Source organism: Pan troglodytes, chromosome 4 (genome assembly GCF_028858775.2).
Source record: "Pan troglodytes isolate AG18354 chromosome 4, NHGRI_mPanTro3-v2.0_pri, whole genome shotgun sequence".
Classification (NCBI taxonomy): domain Eukaryota; kingdom Metazoa; phylum Chordata; class Mammalia; order Primates; family Hominidae; genus Pan; species Pan troglodytes.
This window is the reverse complement of record NC_072402.2, coordinates 105,592,734-105,613,854: the sequence shown is the minus strand read 5'-3', so window position 1 is coordinate 105,613,854 and position 21,121 is coordinate 105,592,734. Positions and strand designations below refer to the sequence as shown.

Sequence of the window (21,121 nt, the reverse complement as noted above, 5' to 3'; positions counted from 1 at the left end):
ACTCTTTAAACAAGACCCCTTTCTGATTTTTCCCCTAAGTGCTTATAATTGTGATAACTAATATGTACACACAGACAGCCCCTAGCTTATATTGGTTTGAGTTATGATTTTTCAATTTTATGATGGTGTGAAAGCAATACACATTCAGTAGAGACGGTACTTAGAGTTCTCATACAGCCATTTTGTTTTTTCCTTTCAGTATAGTATTCAATAAATTATATGAGATATTCAATAACTTTATTATAAAATGGGCTTTGTGTTAGATGATTTTGCCCAACTGTAGGTTGATGTAAATGTCTGAGCACATTTAAGGTGGGCTAGGCTAAGTTATGATGTTCTGTAGGTTGGGTATATTAAATGCACTTTCCACTTACGATATTTTCAACTTACGATGGGTTTATTGGGACATAACCCCATCGTAAGTTGAAGAGTATCTCTATTTAAACAAATGTATATTGAATAATAAGAAAGACTCAGCTAGTCAATGATGACGCAAAGATTAATAAGAGTGGTCTTTGCCCCTTCAGTGGAGTTTATATGCAGTAGAAGAAATCAGTGTATTCCTACTAATCCAAGGACACTTAGACACACAAGGACACAAAGAGCAACTATGTAAAATTCCATGTAAGAAATTTCTTCAAAATCTAAGAGCCAAGAAATTTTTTTTTTCTTTTTACATCCTTGAGTCCTCTTTTTCTCACTCCACATTCAATCTATGAGCATATGCTGTTGGTCCTATCTTTAAAATTGATTCAAAATTCAACCCCTTCTCTCCATCTCTATTATGCAGCCCTAGGCCAATCCATTATCACTTCTTGCTTGGATAATTGCAATGGCCTCCTTATTGGTCTTCCTGCTTCTGTTCTTACCTCCTTACAGTCTGTTCTCAATCCAGAAGCTGGAGCAATTCGTTGAAAGTTTAACTTAAATTATATCACTCCTGTGCCCCAAATATTTCAGTCGCTTCCCATTTTATTTAGAGTGAAAGCCAATATTGTTAAAAATGGCCTACAAGGTTATCTTTCCACCCTCTTTTCCATTAACTCCCTGTTTCTCATCTCAACGGCACTCCATCGTTTTGGAACAAACCAGCAGTCTTCCTACCTCATGGCTTGGCACTAGGTTTTCTCTGCATGGAAAGCCTTTCCCATAGATAACTTTATGGCTTACTCCCCCACCGTTTCAGGTTTTTGTCAGATGTCACTTTCTTTGTGAGGCCTTCCCTAGCAGACTTCATTAAAACTGCAACACTCTCATCCTGGTCTCTGCTTTATTTTTCTCCAAAGAATTATTGCCATCTGAAAAATTATATAGTCTATTTATTTATTTGTATCCAGAATACAAGCTCCACAAGACCAGGAATTTGATCTTTTTATCCCCAACCACTGAAACATTTGCCTGACACATAGTGGGTACTCAATTTGTATTTGTCGAATGAAAGAAAAGATAATCTATTCACTCTGCCATTATCCCCCATGTTCTTCCCTTTTCCTCTGTTTTCCTTTGCTTCACTATCAAAATACTTTTACAATGTTTATTGGTCAGCCTGACAACATGTATGTTTTCACCAACCTTGGTGTGTTTAAGTGGTGTTCACTGAAATCACATCCTACTCTGATACATGGTAGGTTAGACAATTTTTTTTTTTTTTCTTAAGACAAGGTCTCGCTCTTTCTCCCAGGCTGGAGTGTAGTGATGTGATCTTGGCTCAATGCAACCTCCACCTCCCAGGCCCAAGCAGTCCTCCCGCCTCAGCCTCCCCAATAGTTGGGACCACAGGTGCACATCACCACACCGAGCTTATTTTTTTTTATTTTTTGTAGAGATGAAGTTTTGCCATGTTGCCCAGGCTGGTCTTGAACTCCGGGCCTCAAGCAATCTGCCTGCCTTGACCCCCCAAAGTACAGGGATTACAGGCATGAACCACCATGCCCAGCTTCAGACAGTTTTTTTTTTTTTTTTAATCTGAGACCAGCTTAAAACTGACATTCGGTCTTTACAGTGGTCTGAAAAACTCAGTTTAGGGAGTTGGACAAGGCAGATGTATGAAAGAGACACTAATGTACTTTCCCATCTCTGCAAACTAACATATTTAAACCCAGAATTCACTTCTCATAAAGTGAGGAAATCTAATGTAATGTCAGGATTTTGGAAAGGATACATAATTCTTTGATAAGTAATATATGTATTTATGCAGGCTGGAATAAAAAAGAATCATTGAACCAGGGACTTTAGGTTCTCAGCGAATGTTACAGTTGTAAGGTTCTTTTTCTTCCTCATCTTTAATTTTAAAATTTAATAGGGGGATTGTCAGGGGAACCTAACATTCTACTCAAAGGGTTGGTTCCCACCAAATACAGCACCACTGAAAACCAGAGCAGTGGATCAGGTTCCTGTTAAATATATGTTAGTTCTAAATATGCCCCTTGTTTTTGACATTTTTGGAAGTCACATAATAGGAATCATTTCTACATACTCAATCAAATTTTTGTCTGTTTTCAAAATAAAAATAAATAAGAAGGGACAAGGGATAAATGCTTATCCTTGCTGCTGCTGCTGCTGCTTAAGACATTTGTTTAAAAAATTCTTCACTTGAACTGACTTTTCCACCAACTTGTTCATCTCATAGGAAGGAAAGCAGATGCAACCTATAAATAAGGCTTGCATTACCATTTCAGGAGTTACAGGGCAGGAGAGCCTCTTCCCAGAAAGGTCAAGGGCCACAGCTAGCTTGCTCCCTTTGTGAGTCAGACAATACCTACGTGTTGCTCTTCTGAATTCAGTAAGCAGAGTTATATAAAACGAATGCCCCTGTGTACAGCTGCTTGAAAATGCTAGCACAATTCAAATTTTTAGTCTCTAATGTTATCTACCATTGATGGGCAATCATTTTTATTATTTGTGTTTTTCCACTTGATTTTCAGGGACTCAGAGTTTCTAAATAAAAAGTGCTCCACCATCTTTAAAATTTTCACAAACAATTGAGCATTTGCAACATTTTCTATAACCTTATTTATTCCTGAATTTACTTAAGTTTCACATCTTCAGATTACATGGGAAATTATCTGGTGTTTAGAAAGCTATTATTTGCTGTAATCTAATAATAGAAAAATTATGTGCCTTCCCATCATTAATTTAATGTGATAGATATCTACTAAGTATTACAAGGGTAGAGGCACTCTGCTAGAAATTTTTTTAAAGTGTGGCACCATGATAAAGATACACAATACCATTAATCCTTAGGGAAATGGAAATGAAAACCCACGAGAAGGTACTACTACGTACCCACTAGAACAGCTGTAATCCAAGAGAGACACATTACCAAGTACCAAGAATGCAAGGGAAACTGGAACCTTGCATACATACTGGTGGGAATGTGAAATGGTACAACCACTTTGGGAAAACACTTTAGCAGTTTTTTTTATAAAGTTGAACGTAACACTTACCATGTGACCCAGAAAGTCCACACATAGGCAGTTACCCACTTGAAATGAAAACATATGTCCACACAAAGACATGTATGCGAAAGTTCACAGCAGCATTATCTGTAATAGCCCCAAGGCGGAAACCACCCAGATGTCCATCAGCAGAATGAAATATTATACAGCATTGAGAAATGATACCAGTATACATAACACTACCAGTAATGATACCAGTATACATAACACTACCAGTATACATAACAACGTGGATGGATCTCACATGCATAATGGGCAGCTAAAAACCCAGAAGAATGTTTGGTGTTTGACTCTATATAAAGTTCAAAACAGGAATGGTAATGTGTGTGATTGGAAGTCAAGATAATGATTATCCTTGTTGGGAGAATAGAAGTGACTGAAGTGGGGATGAAAGACCGCAGGCGTGCTGGGCTTGCTCTGTTTCTCAGCCTGGAAACTGTCACACAGCTGTGTGAACTTTACTAAAATTCATCAAGGTGTACCCTTCAGACATGTGCAACTTTCTGCAGTTAGTTATGCTTCCAGAAAGTTAATTAAAACTATGAAAAATGAGTGACACTTGATTTTCAGACATTCAGAGGTCCTAGATAAAACACACTCCATATTCACTGCTTCAAGGATTTTACAATCTAATGGGGAAGACAAACATGTTGATAAATAATTTTAACATGAAACAAACTCTGGTAAGTGCTACATTAGAAATATAAAATAAGTACAATGAAGAAAAGGAAAATGTTTACAAAATATTGCAAAAAAAGAACTATCTGGAAAAATGTTTTAGAGTGTGGTCAGTGTACAGTTTACTATAGATAATAGGAATAATATAATAATGTATACAAATGGATGGAAAGGACATAAATTAGAAGTAAAGAGATTTAAAAGTATTGGATTATATACAAAGTAACTACCGTTTGAGAGACCAAACTGTTTTAAAGTGTCAGAACACATTAGCTATTTATATCCTTAAAAGGGAGCTCTTTTGTTTTCACTTGACTGACTTTGCCCAAGCTGTAGGTTATTCTGTTCCAGTGGTTCTCAGCCCTAGCTGCACATCAGGATCACAGAAACTTTTATAGCTTCTCCGGAATCAGATTCTCCAGGGGTGGGACTCAGGCGTCTGTACTTTGAATAGGCACCTGTGATTCTCCTCAACAGCCTGAGTTAGGAACCATCCCTGTAGTCCCTGCGGGGTGGAGGGAGCCTTCGCAGGGACCATCAACGCAACAAATGATTCTGAAAGTGTCATTTCTTTGTTTTTGGAGCTTCTGTGGCTTCTACAAAGAAGAGCACGTTTCATATTTATCTCTTTGTAACCGTGCCAAGAAATTTCTTTGCAAATGGCTTTTATCGAAGTATTACATGAAAGATGTTAATCCTACTGTTAAATTTTAACCCTAATTCTTTCAAGCACTAGGGCTTTTCTTCTGATTTTATTACAGGTACATAGATCCATAGCAGAAGATAGAACTGGAAAGGACAAAATGGCACATGCAGGTCGTTTGTTAATGCACTTGTATGACTAATCTTCCTTCTATTGAGGAGGAAATGTATTTTTAGTTCTCACATTTATATATCCGAGGTTCCATTGTGAAAATGTTGTCACTTAGAAAATTTTAGTCCTCTACTTAATTCATTCACTTTGTTATCTATTCTTAGCTTATCCATACTTTTTTTACTCCTTGTTTTGAAATCATTTTAGAATTACAGAAAAGTTACAAAAATAGTAGAGTTCACGTATGCTCTTCACCCAGCTACCTCTAACTTTAACAACCTCTACAACCACAATACGCTTATCAAAACCAGGAAATTAACACTGAAAGAATTAAATTAAGTGAACTACAAGTCTTATTTAAATTTAACTAGTTTTCCCTGATTTGTCTGTTCTAGGATCCAACTCAGGACCCCACATTGTGTTTAGTTGTCATGTCACCCTAGTTTCCTCCAATTTGTAACAGTTCCTTGTTCCTTTTTTTTTTTGTATTTCATTACCTTGACCCTTTTGATGAGGACTAGTGAAATAATTTGTAGAATGTTTTTCACTTTGGATTTGTGTGATGTTTTCTTCTAAGTACATTGACGTTATTCGTCTTGGCAAGAATATTGCAGAAGTGACCAGGGAGTATATATAGTGTTAATATGTTTATATTTATCTGATTATTTGTATCAGTATGGACTTGTGGATACTTACTTTATGAACTATAATCCATACTATCATTATTTATTTTGATGCTCAGATTTTTCCAGCTTTGGTCACTGGCAGCTTCTTCTGATTGGATCCTGTGTCCTTTTGAAATGCTCCCCATTGTTTTAAAAGCTTTTCTTTTTCTGATATCACTAGATGTTCCAGACTCATCTTGTACTTTCCCTGCTCCAGTCCTGGAATCAGCCATTTCTCTACGAAGCTCTGATTCCTTTCACTGGAGAATGATATTTAGAAACCAAGATCTGAGTGCTGCTAGGGTGCCGTTGCCCTCAGTTCCTCCCAGCAGAAAGAGCTAGGAAATAGATGTATGTATACTAAACCAGGAATACACATACACAATACTTATTACTCACTTCTGTAGCTATCTATGTATCTGTGTATGTGTGTGCCTCTCCTATTTTCTTATTTGTAACTTGTTTCACTAACAATGAAAACACTAGCTGTCATTATTTACAATCCTAGATTACACAGAGTAGTTACTGAATTCCTAACTCATACTCCTGTGACAAATTTACTTGCTATAGTACGGTATTTGTTTGCTTACAGTTCTTTTTGGTTTTCCTCTTATACAGTCAACATCATGTTTCCAAAGTGACTTAAATTCATTTTTAATTCCTATCCCCTTTGGCATAGTTATATTATTCATCTGGGTTATGCTGTTTATTTGGGTTCATTTGTTACTGTTTGTATTCCTCTTCAGATTCTTACACATTTTTTTTTTTTATTTTGGGAAGTGTGTAAGGCATTACTATGGTTCAGAGAGTCAAAGCTATATAAAAAGAGCTATTACAAGAAGTATCTTTTCTTCTCTCTCTTCTTCCTCACAACCCCACCCCCACATCTTGTGCCTGCTTCTTTATTTTTTACCAACCTTTATAGTTACACAGTATTTTGTGGTTTCTGGTTTATGCTTCTCCTGTTACTTGTGCACAGATGAGCAGATTAATATGTATTTTATTATATTCCCTTGTGCTTTTTACGAAGGGTGGTAGCACATCATATAAACTCTTTTGGCCTCTGCTTTTGTTTTACTTAATGATTTGAAAATCATTCCAAATTAATTCCTAGGGATTTTGCTTATTCATATTTTTAGAGTGGCATAGTATTATTCAGTTGTGTGGTTATAGCATAGTTATTCGAGCACTCTCCTATGTATGGATATTTAGGCTGTTACCATTATTTTGCAATTACAATCAGTGCTCCAATAAATAAACTTGTATATATTGAAGTAATTTTGCACTATTAGAGGTATATTGTCAGAGTAGATTCCTAGAAATGGAATTTCTTGGTCAAAATTAAGTGCATGTGTGCTTAAGTCTTTTAATCACTCTGTCATTTGTATGTCTATGGGAATGACTTTTAGGGGGTTAATGTATATCCTTCATCAACACACAAGTTACTGAACTACAGCTTTTAATTTGTGTACCTTTTTTAAAATTTAACTTTCTTCATTAGATGCACTTAGCACATTAAAAAGTATATTAAAATTGCTTTGGAGTTAGGAATTAGTCTTGCATAATTTATCCCTTTTCAAGGTTCAATAAATACCATTGTAATGTGTCAACAGCCTCTAATGAAGGTAGTAATGATACATTACATTTACAGCCCTATCAGCCCAGGTACAGACTAGAAGTTTATGATCACTGAAAGAGAGTAGGCAGTTCAAAACTCTAGCAGTGACATAATGACTAAGTATTTATATAATGCTATCATTTGCCCAGAGTTTTTTATTTTTTGAAATTCTTTCAAGTCTTTTCATTTTATAGCAACTACACAACTGTAGGATGGATTGGGGAAATATCAAATAAATCATGACATTTATGTAGTGCAAAGTCCCTTACATCTGTCATCTCACTTGAGCCACAGACCAACCTCGTGAAGTAGACAGGACAAATAATCAACCTCCCCATTGTCCAGGTAAGGACGCTGAGACTCAGAAAAGTTAAATGTGATCCCGATGTCAAACATCTACTAGGTAGTAAGCCTAGAACCGAACTTGAGACTAGACCACACTACAGGTTTTATAACTAGCTTATGAAACAACAATGAAAAACTGTCCAAGGACATGATATAGTCAAAGAGAGGCAAATTACGTGCTGTATATTTTGGAATCAGAAGATTCCCTCAGGCCTCTTGGACATAGGGTACATACTTGGCTACCTGAGTGGCAAAGAGAAATCCGTTCTGACCATATGCAGGGCTCTACTCCCACCCTAGGTGCTGCTGTTGCAACAGAATAAGCACTGGCCTTGGAGCCAAATAACCTCAATTTGTACCCTGGTTCTGCCACTTTATTAGATTTTTGGGCCTTGGTGAGCTGTTGAACCTCTGTTTTCTTACCTCTGAAATGGTTATTGTTCTGCAGAGCTGTTGGAAGAATTAAGAGTAACTTCATCAGAGAGACCCTCCCTGAAGCCCCCAGCTAAATGTTGTTCTGTCCTACAGTGGTCAGTCCATTTCCTTCAGAGCACTTGTCACAATTTAGAGTTATGTTTACTTTCATGTTTATTTGTTTCACATCTGTCTCTTCTGCTAGACTATAAACTTCATGACATCAAGGACTCTGCTTGGTTTTGTTACTCTGTGTCTCTTATACCTACCCCAGTGCCATTAATCACTGAATAAATCTCTCTGAAATGAGTCTTCCCACTTTCTTGTACTGTTTTTACTTCAGCCACGTAGAATACCTGCAGCTCACTTGTCCTTTCTCATCTCTACTTTCACACATGCTGTTTCCTTTGCCCAGCATACCTATCCTTGCTCATTTGTTTATCTGGAAAACCATTACTCATCCTTCAAGACCTAACTCAGCTGTTCTGTGAGGGCTTCTGATGTATCCACATTTCCCTGAAGCGTGAGGGGGCTCTTACACCCCCTTAGCGTGCCTCTATTACAGTTGTTGCTGTATTCAATGGATATGTTTAAGAACCTTCTCTGTACGAGGCATGTGCTAGGTGCTGGGCATTGACAGCAGTGAATAGGAGCTGTTGTTCTAATGAGGGAGTGGGCCACAAAGAAGTAAACAAATAATAACATTCCCAATAGCAATAAATGCTAGGGTGATGAGTTCTGAGAAGTTGACCTTTGACCTGAGATCTAAAAGCTAAGGAGTTGGGAAAGGGAACAGATGGGGGGTAAGCCTTGGATTGTGACTGTTTACTGGGCTGTTCCTTATTTCTACCCCACCTCGCACCCACCCCCCAACCTCCACTCAACTGGCCTCTGAGCTCCATGAATCTTATATTCCCAGTAGCCAACAGAGGCCCAGTATGTCACACTGCAGTTCCACCACTGGTGGCATGGCCTATCAGAACTACCAGGTGCCTTGCCCCATGATTCTGCTGGGAGCTGGCTCCCAACTTAAAATCCACTCCCCCACTTACTATCTTGTGACACTAGGAAAGTTATTCAATCTCTCTGTGACTCCATTTCCTGATTATTAAAGTGGAAATAACAATAAGACTTAATAGGGTTGCAGTTAGTAATAAATCTGACAATACACCTGAAATTCTTAGCCAAGGGCCTGGCACGTAGCATGTAGTCAGTAGATGTTGGCAAAAATGCTCTAGAGCTCACGAGGTGCTTATTAAATAAATGAATGAGTTAAGAAATAAAAAAGTTTCATTCTAACTTCAGTAAATAGTACTAAGTCAAAAGAAAAGCCTTCAAACATCAGTGATTTTACCACCCAGAATCAATAGCTATTGACTCTTTATCTGCTTATAAAGCAGGCTGTGATAGTCCAGGGCTTTTCTGGATAGCACTGGGCTTTCGTGTTCTAGCCTCAGACCTTAATGAAACAACTGCACAAAATCTACCAACCTCAGGCCATCCTGCAAGTGGTGCTTTGTCATCTTTGGAAATCATAGTTTGAGCACTTTGTATTAAAAGGGATTTATTTTATGTATCCCCTACTTCATTTTTCTTAGCAGATCTTCAGGATATCATAACCAATGAAAGTCATGATGATACCAGAGAGAACAATTTTCTTAGGTCAGAGACACCAAAATTAACCTGGGATGTTGCTCCTTCTATACAAAAATAGTATTCATACCATTTCTGCAAACTTTTAGTAGTTGGCAAATCCCCCAAACCCTTTGGAAAACTTTAAATATCAAAACAGCATGCACAAAGATGAAAACATTAACAAACTGGTACATAAAGAACTTTTTAAAAAAAAATTGTCTCTCTATTGTATTTTCACTGGAAAACACTGGGATCATGATTGTTGTTTTTATAAACATTAAATATCTGGCTACTTGGGAGTGCTTTCCTACTGGAATGTACAGACATGGGTTTTCTAGTAAAAAAAAAAAATACTGAGGTAATTAGCAAAGAAAGATTTTGCCAAATATTCTCTTCTGTGAGCTGTAGGAGTAAACATTTGTTAACATGAGTACTTAACTCTAAATTATCCATCTAGTCAACACATTTTGGGAACTATCATTCACCTTTATTGTCACAGAAATCAACTTATGCTATCTTAGAATGAGGAAATTATCAGAAAACCATTTCTCTTTTCTTTTTGATATTTGTGGCACTGTTTTCAGGGTTTTGATTCACAAACCAGTGCACCATAAACTGGTGCTGGGGTATTGAAATTTGTTTTTCTGCTCCTTAAATATAAAGGTGGGCACATTTATCAAAGTCGGTAGAAAAGAGCCACATTCACCACTTGGTCGCTGTGATGGGGTGATGGGTTATGGGACTTTGCAGTGATTAGTAGTGCACATCATAGATTATGGGATAAGTGTCTGCACTTTAGTGGTGGTACAATGCTAAACAGCCAAGAAGACTACAGATACTCTCATAGTTTACAGACGACAGGCTTCATTTTGTATGTTAATAGAAGGAAGACTTCTGATAGGATGAGGAAATTCACCATAACAAATGCATTCCCTTTACTGCACTCTAGCATGGCACCAATTAAAATCAGCAGTATGTATGATGTACTCTTAATTCCTAACAGTCCCAAGAAGCGCTAATGTGAAAAATATTTTATACTTTTACATTTTACAGGTCATGAACAGATGGAAAAAATTATGCCAATTGGTAAAGACATTCACTTGCAGTATAACACTCCTCAAAATGGTGTTTACGTGGGTTCTTCTTTAAAAAAAAATTAAAGTTATCTTGGGTAAAATTAAGTTAGTACTTGGGTTTTTTTAAATGTTGTATCTGTAATACATTTTAATTTATTCCTTCTGCAGAGCTGAATGTTTGAAAGTACAGGTAACCTTGTAATGAATAAAACTGATAAAAGGTTGTGTCCAATGAAAGGGAAATTATGGAATGATTATTCACTTTGCAAATGGTTTTGTCATAGGGAAGCTTTCCTAAAGCATTTCAAATTTAATTTAGTTTATAAAACATTCATTTACACACAAAATTTCAGGAACAAATTTAGTGAGGAAATGAGATGAATAGTCATAATAAGATAGAGCTCCCTTACACTGCTAACATTAATGCTTTCTCTGCGTCCCTTCTTGCAGCACTGATAGCCATTGGGCGATACAGCATGACAATAGAGACTGTGGATGTTGGATGGTGTAAAGAAATCACAGACCAAGGAGCCACCCTGATTGCACAGAGCAGCAAGTCTCTGAGATATTTGGGGCTGATGAGATGTGATAAAGTAAGAGTTGACTATCAAGTTGTTTGCTTTCTACATATCAGTATAGTTAATAGCTTGATGTCATATCCTCTCTCCTTCTCTATCTCCACTCCCGTGTATTATATATTATATATACATTTTATATATATATATATACAATTATAGCTATGCATTGTTTGCCTGCTTTTGTAAACTAATCTGAGATTATCTTTGTATTTTCCCACTTAATAATGAATTTTGTGCTTAAGTAGAAAGAAAAAGTAATCATATACATAGTCAACTAGAGTTTGGCATCCTATTCATAAGTCCATGGACCAAAATGTAAAAGATTACATGACAAACTGCAATTTGCAGGGTCTAACCGTAAAATTGTATTCTGGGTTTCAAGTTTCCAGCAACAGTAAAGGTGGAAAGAACAGTGCCAAATTGGTTTTTCACAAGTGTGTAATTTTGGTACTGAACATCTATGTATTCTGGCCATTCAGGACCAACAAAGGGCCAGTAAGGGGGTATGTGGGAATTTGCATCTCCCCATACATCAGATGCCACTCCCAGCACATGATAAGAAGTGGTTCCAGAGGTGCTGGTGGAAGGCCTGTAGAACCAGCCAGGGATGTGAGCATGAGTTTAGGAAATGGTGTAGCATTTAATGTGGGACCCTTTGAAGACTGAGAAAACAGATAATAAAAATCTATACTGACACCTGTAATCCCAGCACATTGGGAGGCCAAGGCAGAAGGATCACTTGAGCCCAGGAATTTGAGACCAGCCTGGACAACATGGGAAAATCCTGTCTCTATCCCCCTCTCCCCCAACAAAAAAAATTAGCCAGGCATAATGGCACACACCTGTAGTCCCAGCTACTCGGGAAGCTAAGGTGGGAGGATCACCTGAGCTCAAGAGGCCGAGTTTGCAGTGAGCCGTGATTGTGCCGCACCACCTCAGCCTGGATGACGGAGCAAGACTGTGTCCCAAACAAACAAAAAAACCTATGCTGGACACCAGGCACTCCACAGGTGTTTTCTTCTTTGTTTATTCCATGTTTTTCCTATAACAAGTCTAAGAAATAGTTATTTGCATTGTGAAGGGGAGAAAATGGAGGCTCAGAAAGACCAGTCAGTGGCCCAGGGATACTCTGGCAAGACTTCATGCCGGGTCTTTGGAGTCTGTATCCAGTGCTGCTGGCACAACCCAGGGGGCAGTCTGTGGCCACGGGGACTGCTTCCCTTAGAAAAGGTCCAGTTCAGATACTTGCTCAGAAAGTGCCGCCATCTTGTACTAATTTACACATGTGTGCTACTTCTGTAAATGGTGATTAGAAACAAATCTAGCAAAATAATGTGAAACTAAATAGACACGCCATTCAAAGGGCATGCATCTTCTAAATGTAGCAAATGTGGGGGCAAATGAAGTATGGCCCAAAGCCCTTGTGTCCTTTGTGATTTTTTGTTAATTGGCTAATTCTTTTCTCCAAACACTTTAGAATCCCAACTTATACGAGACCTTTGCCAGCTAGTTATGTTTAGAGAAATGTTATTATATATTCTCAGCCCAGCCCAGAAGCGACTTACTTTGTAACTAAGCAACAGCACTGAGATCCGGGGCTTGCGAATCTCCCACAAATCTTTCTAGTAACCAACCTAATGCCGCTGCTAACCCTGCCACTTTAAAATGACTTCTTTTAAGACAAGTTAAAGGGTCCACCACAGGCAGAGTGCTCTAGAAACAGGAATCAATGACGGCAGAACTCCTCAGCTTCCAGCAGAAGGAACTGCCACATGAATGCTAACTAAAGCTACCAAAATGTACACATTCATACATATGTGTCCACAGCCATTCTCAGAAATTGCCATATTTCTAACCTGTAATCTTTAGATGGTTAAGATCAGCTCCATCTTCGGAGATACACTGTAGAAGTTGTATGTTACAGTTACTACAGGAGAATATTATTCCAGACATATTTGCTGACCAGCATTTTGCTGATTTTTAGTTAAGAAATGGGTTATTTTCTACCCAAATGCAAATTAGTCCAAAATTAAATAGAGACAGTGTTCAGATTAGCTGTATCCCTGAGGGTTTTAGCGCTTTTCCTGGGCTGCCTCTGAATCCTTTCTCTAACCAGAGAGCCACTCTGAGAACCCATTGGCTCCAGCACGACGCCGTCTGGTCAGAGCCTGCTGCAGCGCAGCCCAGGGAGATGCTGGACCCAGCCTTGCTGTCTGGCTTCCTCAGACTTAAAGCAGCTCAGAGCCAAACACGAGAGGCTCTGTGAGGATGGAAGACAGTTCCAAACCACACACAAAGCACAAGTAAAGCCTTGCACAGAAAAGCCTGCTTGTTGGTTTAGTTGGATGGAAATCTAAAGTAGCTATTCCGTTTTCAGATTTTGTATCATGCCATCCATCTCCAGATTTTAAGTTACCATCAAGATTCAAAGGAAGATATGAGTAACAAAGAAAAGAAATTAGTAGCAAGGGTATGGTCTGCGGAGAGCCAGAGTTCAGGTTCAGATCTGGGCTTTGCACTTACTAGTTGTGTCACCGCGGGCCGTTACTAACCTCTCAATGCCTGTTCCCTCGTTTGCGAAATGAGGATGATACTAGTACCTATCTTGTAGAATTGTGAGCATGTGAATGAGTTAACATACGTAAAGCACTTAGAATAATGTCTATTGTATATAAAATGCTCTGTTACTGATTAGTCTTATCATCGATATCATTATATTAACCTGTGTTGTGATACTGGAATTTCCCAATGAGAAAAAAAAAATTATATTGCCTACTATCCCATTTTGAAAGACAATTAAAAAGAAAGGAAAAAAATAAATTCAGACTAGAGAATGCTTTGCCTTTGTGCTTTTTCCTCACCTAAATTTAAAATTAAGACTATTTTTTATACAAAGATGTCAGTAATTACACTTTCTACACACTTTGCAATGGAAAAACTAATGCCTCCGTAGGACACTTAGTATTTGGTATGAATTTATTAACCATCTTACTCCAGCACAGGGATGCAGAAAGATTTGCAGTGGGAGAAAAGGGTGAGTTGAAGATAAGACTGTTCAAGTACTTAGGGAAACAGAAAGTAACAAAATAACAGTGAAAAATAAGAATAGAAACAGGAAACATAAAAACTATGATTAGGGAACGGAGAAGAAGATACACCATCTCCTGGCAGTCTGTGATCATCTGTGCCAGCAAAGCATTAAAGAACAAAATTAATTTGGCCCTGTCACTTTTCTCCCTACCTTAACCAAATCTGCTAACCACCAAGAAAACCCATTAGAGTTCTCCTCTTGTTTCTGCACACCAGTGGAGCCAATGGAGGAGGCAGGGAACCTCAGCATCTACTCAACAAACCCCTTGGTCAGGAATGGTGTCAGTAGGATCCCTGCACTGGAGAGAGATGTGGTTTGTGAAGTCTGTGTGTCCTTGTGCTGGCATTCCGTGATCCTGTGGTTCTGAGAAAGAACGTTCTAGTTGCATGTTCTTTCACAGTCAGTTTTACTGAGGGCCACTTATATTTAATTTGGAGGCTATACTTTACCAAACTGATGCTTTTTTCCTCATTTCACCTTTTGAGGAATTGCAAGAATAACAAAATGCATTGTATTTGTTGTAGGAAAACAGTGTTTCCCCCCACGACCCCCACCCGCCGTCTCTCTTGGTTAGGTTAGCAGAGAACAAATGGGAAAAGTTAAACATACTCGTTGCAGATGAAAGCAACGTGTACTTGGATTGTCAAACAAGGGCTAAGCTAAACTGCAGTAAATATGTTTGGCTGCAACATTGGTGATTCCTGGGGAGGAGTCCTCCAGTTGTGCAACAATGCAGCATTCCCCATGCAGTTGTAAAGTCAGGAAGTGCATTAAGCAGCCCCTGTTTGAGTAGCTTTTCTGATTCCTGGATGGATAAGCATGTTAGAGGGTTTTGAAGCTGACGCCACTTAATCTCCTAAACTTTAGTGCATTGTAAGAACCAAGAGAAGAAAACGCTGTGTGAGACGGCTTTGATGAATTGGGGTGAGCTTATATTCTTAAAGACTGTTCAAAGGCTTACTTGACCTTGGGAATTAGAGTTGACCCGAAATCACCTATCAACTTAACTCACATTTATCTGGTGATTTACTTAAAAATACTTGTGTAATCAACGGGACACTCTAATAAGAGCAGTATGTTCCCTCTGTTTTCCGCAATTATAAACAGCGGCTTTGGTCGTAGAAATTATTTTTGTGACTTCAGTGAATTCTAGATTCTCTATAGATCTGTTTCTTATAATTGTATTATATTTTCTTTTTCTTATAAGGCAGTTTGGATGGAGAACAAAACTAAAAAGGACCAAAAAAAATCATGATAAAGCTGTAGGGCAAATGGAAATGCAGTGTTCAAGGTTAATGAAAAATGTTTGGGGTGACAAGGTTGATGAGAAGGGAGGAGGCACCGTGGCCTGGCACTGGCGGAAAAAACAGCCCTCACCGGAGGCAGGCTGGCTGTTTGCGAGGCCTAGGTGATAAAAGTGTCTTGGTGGAAACCTCTGCAGTGTGTGTTAGTACAGAAGTTTGGAGATGCAGGCCTGAATTATGAGCAGTGAATAACATCATAAACGTAGCAATTCTCAAATGCCAAACCCTTGTGAAAAGCAGTTGGATGGAGAAATGCTGGAGCTTTTAAAAGCTCCCTTTCACTTTCTATTTTTTTTTAACTTCATGCAGAACTAATTTTATACACTGTTCATTTGATTTGAAAATGCCAGCGTCTGGGGTATCATTAAAGAGCGTTATTGAGGGAGCCACTCTTGGCAAAGCATTTTGCTTAAAATGCTTGGTTCTTATGTCCCTGCATAGTTATAGATGGGAAAGAGAAAGTGTGCCTCGGTTTACCTAACCCCACGCCTCTGCCATGGCCCGGAGCAGATGGCTACCCTTCTGCTGGGAGGTTTTTTCTCCTTGGCCAGTAGAGGCACCTGGAGGGCTGTGAGGGCCACGTTACTTAAGGAACAGACATAAATAGATTGTGAAAGGTCCACCCTAATGTCCTATGACCAAAGCCTCTTGGAATTTCTTTGATTTCTAGTTGACATAAATTAGAATTACACAGGCGTGAAGAGCCCGCCCAGAAAAGATGAGAGAGGCTGCTGGGGAGGAGAGCCGCCTCTGTGTGAGCCTATTGATTATCCAGCTGCCTTCAGGCCAGGGGCCTCTGTGGAGGCCGACTGCTATTGATCCACACCATGAAAATAATCGAATTAATTCATTTCTCATCAAACTGACATTGCCAAGACCTTTCTCCTTACCTGCCCCAATTCCTGAAGTTCTTAGTTGAGGAGTGAAATAGTGATTTCTTTTAGTAAATATTGCTGTATTCTTCAGGACATAAGAAATCGTGGCTTTCACATGGAGTTCCACATTTTTAAATGGGAGAGAGATTTTTTAAAATCGAATTCACAAGAAGCCAATACAGAAAGCAAGTAATAGAAACCAATCAGCTCTTTCGAGCCAGGAGTCTGCTTTACCACCTGAAAATATCTAGGGCCAAGTTTTGGGTGCCCAATTTAATGTAAAAATATTCAGGAAAAATTGACCACTGCATATTTCAGGAAGTAATTATGGTAAGAGAAAGCCTCAACAACCTAAATACTTCTGTGGAGAAAATGGAGTTTTTATCAGCTTGTTTAGGAATCATGAGCAGGAAAGCCCTACGGGGAAAATAATATAGGACTCTGTAACTAATGTACAGAACTAACTGGAAAAATCAGTTTCAGAGAAAAATAATTTGAGGGCACTGTGTCCAGGACTGTTTTGGTAGCAATTCAGCCATGAAACAAAGCGTATACCTGCAGGGACTCTCCTCTTCCCTGCCTTGTCTGCACAGCTGTTTCCAGGTTGCCCATAGCCAAAATGTAAGATTTAAAATTGATGCCATAACAAAGAAAATAAAGTAAAAAAAAAAAAAAAGAGAGAGAGAGAAAGAAAGAAAAGAAAACATTCTATCCGAATAAGGCAGGAGTATCAGACTGTGCAGTCCTCTGTTGTGGGTGACATAACCCTTACTCAGACAGCCCACATGACATGTGCCCCAAAAGAAAGGGGCGATGAGAAATGGTGAGAGTGCAACTGGGGCTCTAAAATCTGAACTTAAGTCCTTCACTTGAAGCATCAGCATCTTGTTCCTTTTGCTGATGAAACAGTTTCTCCAGGTGATTTTCACATAGGAGCACTTCAAAACACATTTTACAACCCTCTCCTGATTATTCCTGGTAATTGAAACAGGGAAAAACACATCAGCTGAAATTCAGAGGTTACCTTTCAACCTCATTTTAGTTAAGTGTTCCCATCTCCTCCTCTTCCAACCCTGTTCACCTGAACTTCTAAGAAGTGGTAACTAAAAGTCCTTTCTGGTATTTAAATATGAAACCAAGAAACACTGATGTGGACCTTTATAAAAGAGGTGAAATGGTTGAGCACTAGTGTCAAGTTGCTAGGTTTTCAAATTCTACCTCCATCATTTTACTGTCTCTGGGACCTTGGGCAGCTTAATCTCTAAAAGCCTCAAATTCACCAACTGAAAAATGGGGATGATAATGACATTTATCTCATAGGGTTCTTACAAAATTAAATGAAATATTGTGATAAAGCCCTTAGCCCGAAGTCAGGCACACTATAAGCACTCAATAAATGTTAACTACTATTAGCATTATCATTATATTTATTCACGTATACATAGCTGCTCTGGAATCTTGTATCTGGTATATTAATCACCTGTCCAACAGGTTCATAATATTCTAGCCATAAATATAAATTCACAAGCTCAGATCTTCATAGGAAAACTAGCCTCCTGAGACTAAGGCAGCAATTCTTGAAAATGATAGAATTTTTTTTTTTTTAAATCATTAGGACTCACTAAATTACAGCCAGACTTACAGAGAAAGAAGAAACCTGGAACCGGTAGGAGTCAGTCCTTTCTTTTGAGCAGAGAGTGAAGACCTGCCAAGTCAAACAGCCAGTCAATGTCCAGGCTGAGATTTGTTTGGTTTGTTTTTTCAGGAAAATCAACATCTGTGTAGAACCTTTTAAGGGAATGTGCTGCAAGTAGCTGCTTATGTTTTGCTGGCCTCTGTTATGGGATTGATGGATAGTGAAATTGTTTGCTTTTAAAAGGGGGAAGGAGAGAGCCTACTGTTCCCCAAATACTGTAGGGTGAATAGATTGCTGTGTTGAAGTTTGCCTGAAGGCACCCTGGAGCGTCATTGCTTTGCAGTAAATAATCTCCTTGGAGCTTTGATTTGGTTTCAGTAATTATATGAAAGAATTAGATTGTAGGATCATATTATTTTTCGAATTTAAAAATAGAATAGGTAGCAGCAATTCCTCAACAGACCTCAGATGAGATCCCAGAACTCTTAATCGCCTGACTTCACCAAGTAGCAACAAGACCAGCCTGCAGTGACCAGGTGACTGAGGGACTACTGCAGGTGGAGAAGGAATGGCTCAGCCCACATGCCAGGCCTGGCCATCCAGCAGCAGCAGGTCTTCAGGGCCTACCATGCTGTGCCTAGAGAAAATCCTGTTCCTGTTTGCAAGGAATTTTTCAGAGAAAAACTAAGCCTCTCCTGCCTCCAATTTTTATCATATATTTTATTAATAGTTTATTTTTTCAAGAAATATCTATTGAGTGGCTTACTATATTCCAGTCACTGTGATAGGTGATAGGTCAGAAAAAACAGTGAACAAGATATACTCCCTACCCCATGGCGCCTGCAGCCTTTTGGGAGAGGACAAGCAAATGGGCAGCTATGGTACTGTAAAATTGCTGATTATTTATTTTTAAATGACAGCCAAGGTTATGCTTCTTCTGAACAAAGAGCCTCACTTTGATCCTACATCAGCTTTCACCTGTGGTCCTCTAAGCCTCTCTTCTTGCCATTCTATTTAATTTCTGAAAAGGATTGTCTAGGAAGTTTTCCTTACTTTCTTGCCACCTGTTATGATCTATTTCCATCCCCACCATGCCACTGATGCTGCTCTTTTCAAGGTCAGCAGTGGCCTCTGTGTCACCAAATGTTGTGGCCATTTTTCTCTTCTCACTTCTCCCATCTCTTGGCAGCAGCATCCATATGGTAACCACTCCGTCCTGCCAGAGAATGCTTGTCTCTTGTCTTCCACTTCACCAGACTGCCAGCTTTGCTGCTATCTCTGCATTCGCCATCGTCTCCCTGTGCCGCCATTCCCTCATCTGTAAAATGAAAATAATAGCATCTGTCTCACATTGAGAGAGTTGAGTGAATTAATCTGTGTAGTGTTCCTCCTATGAAGCAAGCAATAAACGTTAGCTCTTGTTGTGGTGGTGAATTTTTACCCTTCCTACCTTCATCTCTTTCCTTCTCCTTACTAGAATATAAGATCTGTGGGTTTCTCCTTCTATGTTATATTACCAGGACCTACCACAGTGGCTGGTACATACTAGTTGCTAGACAAATATGTATTGCATGCTGGATGGATGGGTAGATTGGATTGTGTTTCTCATCTGCATTCTCTTCAACCAGAGCAGCCCCATTCTTACTGCTTTATGTATTTGAAATCTACAGTTTCGGTTTGTGAAAGTATTATACAGCTAAAAGTAAATTTGAAAACCATCAGATCCCACTGCCTCTTAATAATTTAATGGATTGTAAAACGTACCTAGACAGAGGAAAATAAATAAACAAGTAAGAAAGCTTCCCCCCTTGGATTTCATATGAATTCTGTATAGCTGGGGAGTTGTGACGGCAGCTGCAAGCCCCTGGGGATCAGGACATTCAGATGAGCTCAGCATCTGCTGCATGGTTGAACTTGGCATCTTTCAGAGCCCAGCCCTGCAATGCCCTGATTTATGTACAGTTCATCTTCTGAAAACCAAGAATATCACTTATTTTCAGGTTTTTGAATCTATGGATTTACCGATCACGTTAATGCAGAATAAATTTTTGCTGATCATAAATTTGTCTTAGGAAACAGGTCAAATTCATAAATTCTGCATAATGGAAATGGCAATTTTAGAAAGATTTTTTTTCATCAAGTGTGCACTTGCTGATTACCACTACCTTATCCTTTATGTAAGAAAGTAATAACTGAAACCAAGAAAGCCATTATGCACAAAACAGACTTTTAGTTCAGAGAGCTTTCCCCCTCAATTATGTTTTTCAACTTAACTTCATGAGTTTAATTTAGAAATACCCAGATGTGTTCCATAAATACATTGCACTTACCACTTACTTAGTGACTATATTAATTATCTTATTAGGGCCTAGTTGTTTTTTTTTTTTTTTCAAATTGCTGATCATTTGCCGAACCATTTGTAGCACTGCAGATGACTCCCCCAAGCAACTTTCTCCATCCTGGTGTCCCACATATGTATGTTCTGGTTCTTATCTGCACCACACGTGCATATGCATAGATTTGAGCATGGCCAAGTCCATGGCCAGTGGTTTGTGGCCTTAGAGCGGCCAACACATGGTTGTGTACCTGGAGCTTGCATGCACTTGGCTGGAAACATCTTTCTCAGTGGAGGATAGCTTGGTGATACAGGGAATGAAAATGTCACTAATTTTTCTCTCTGACAGTCTGGTTGTTGGACTTCCTGTCACACTAATCTTTAATTAGAGGCTTCAGGTTAGCAAGCCCCAATTCTCACTTAACACTGCAGGCGTTTCTGTGATCCCCATCCTCCCAAGCTCTTTGCTGCTTTCTCACTGTGCTAATTCAAGTGAATAGAAGCAGTGCTAGTGTTAACAGGCAACACACATTTCATGAAAAAGAGACAGCATGAAGCCAGGCCTGTTGTGATATTGACAGAGCATAGCACTTCCAATC

General features: G+C 38.9%; 1 protein-coding gene across 1 annotated transcript in view; it reads left to right on the top strand.

Annotated features, from left to right (window-relative positions):
* The window catches only part of FBXL17 (F-box and leucine rich repeat protein 17), a 525,181-nt gene that overhangs the window by 492,220 nt on the left and 11,840 nt on the right, over window positions 1–21,121 (top strand). Inside the window, exon 8 of the mRNA XM_016953578.4 lies at window positions 11,154–11,296. Within this exon, the coding sequence (XP_016809067.2) occupies window positions 11,154–11,296 (143 nt within the window). The remainder of the gene's footprint in view (window positions 1–11,153; window positions 11,297–21,121) is intronic.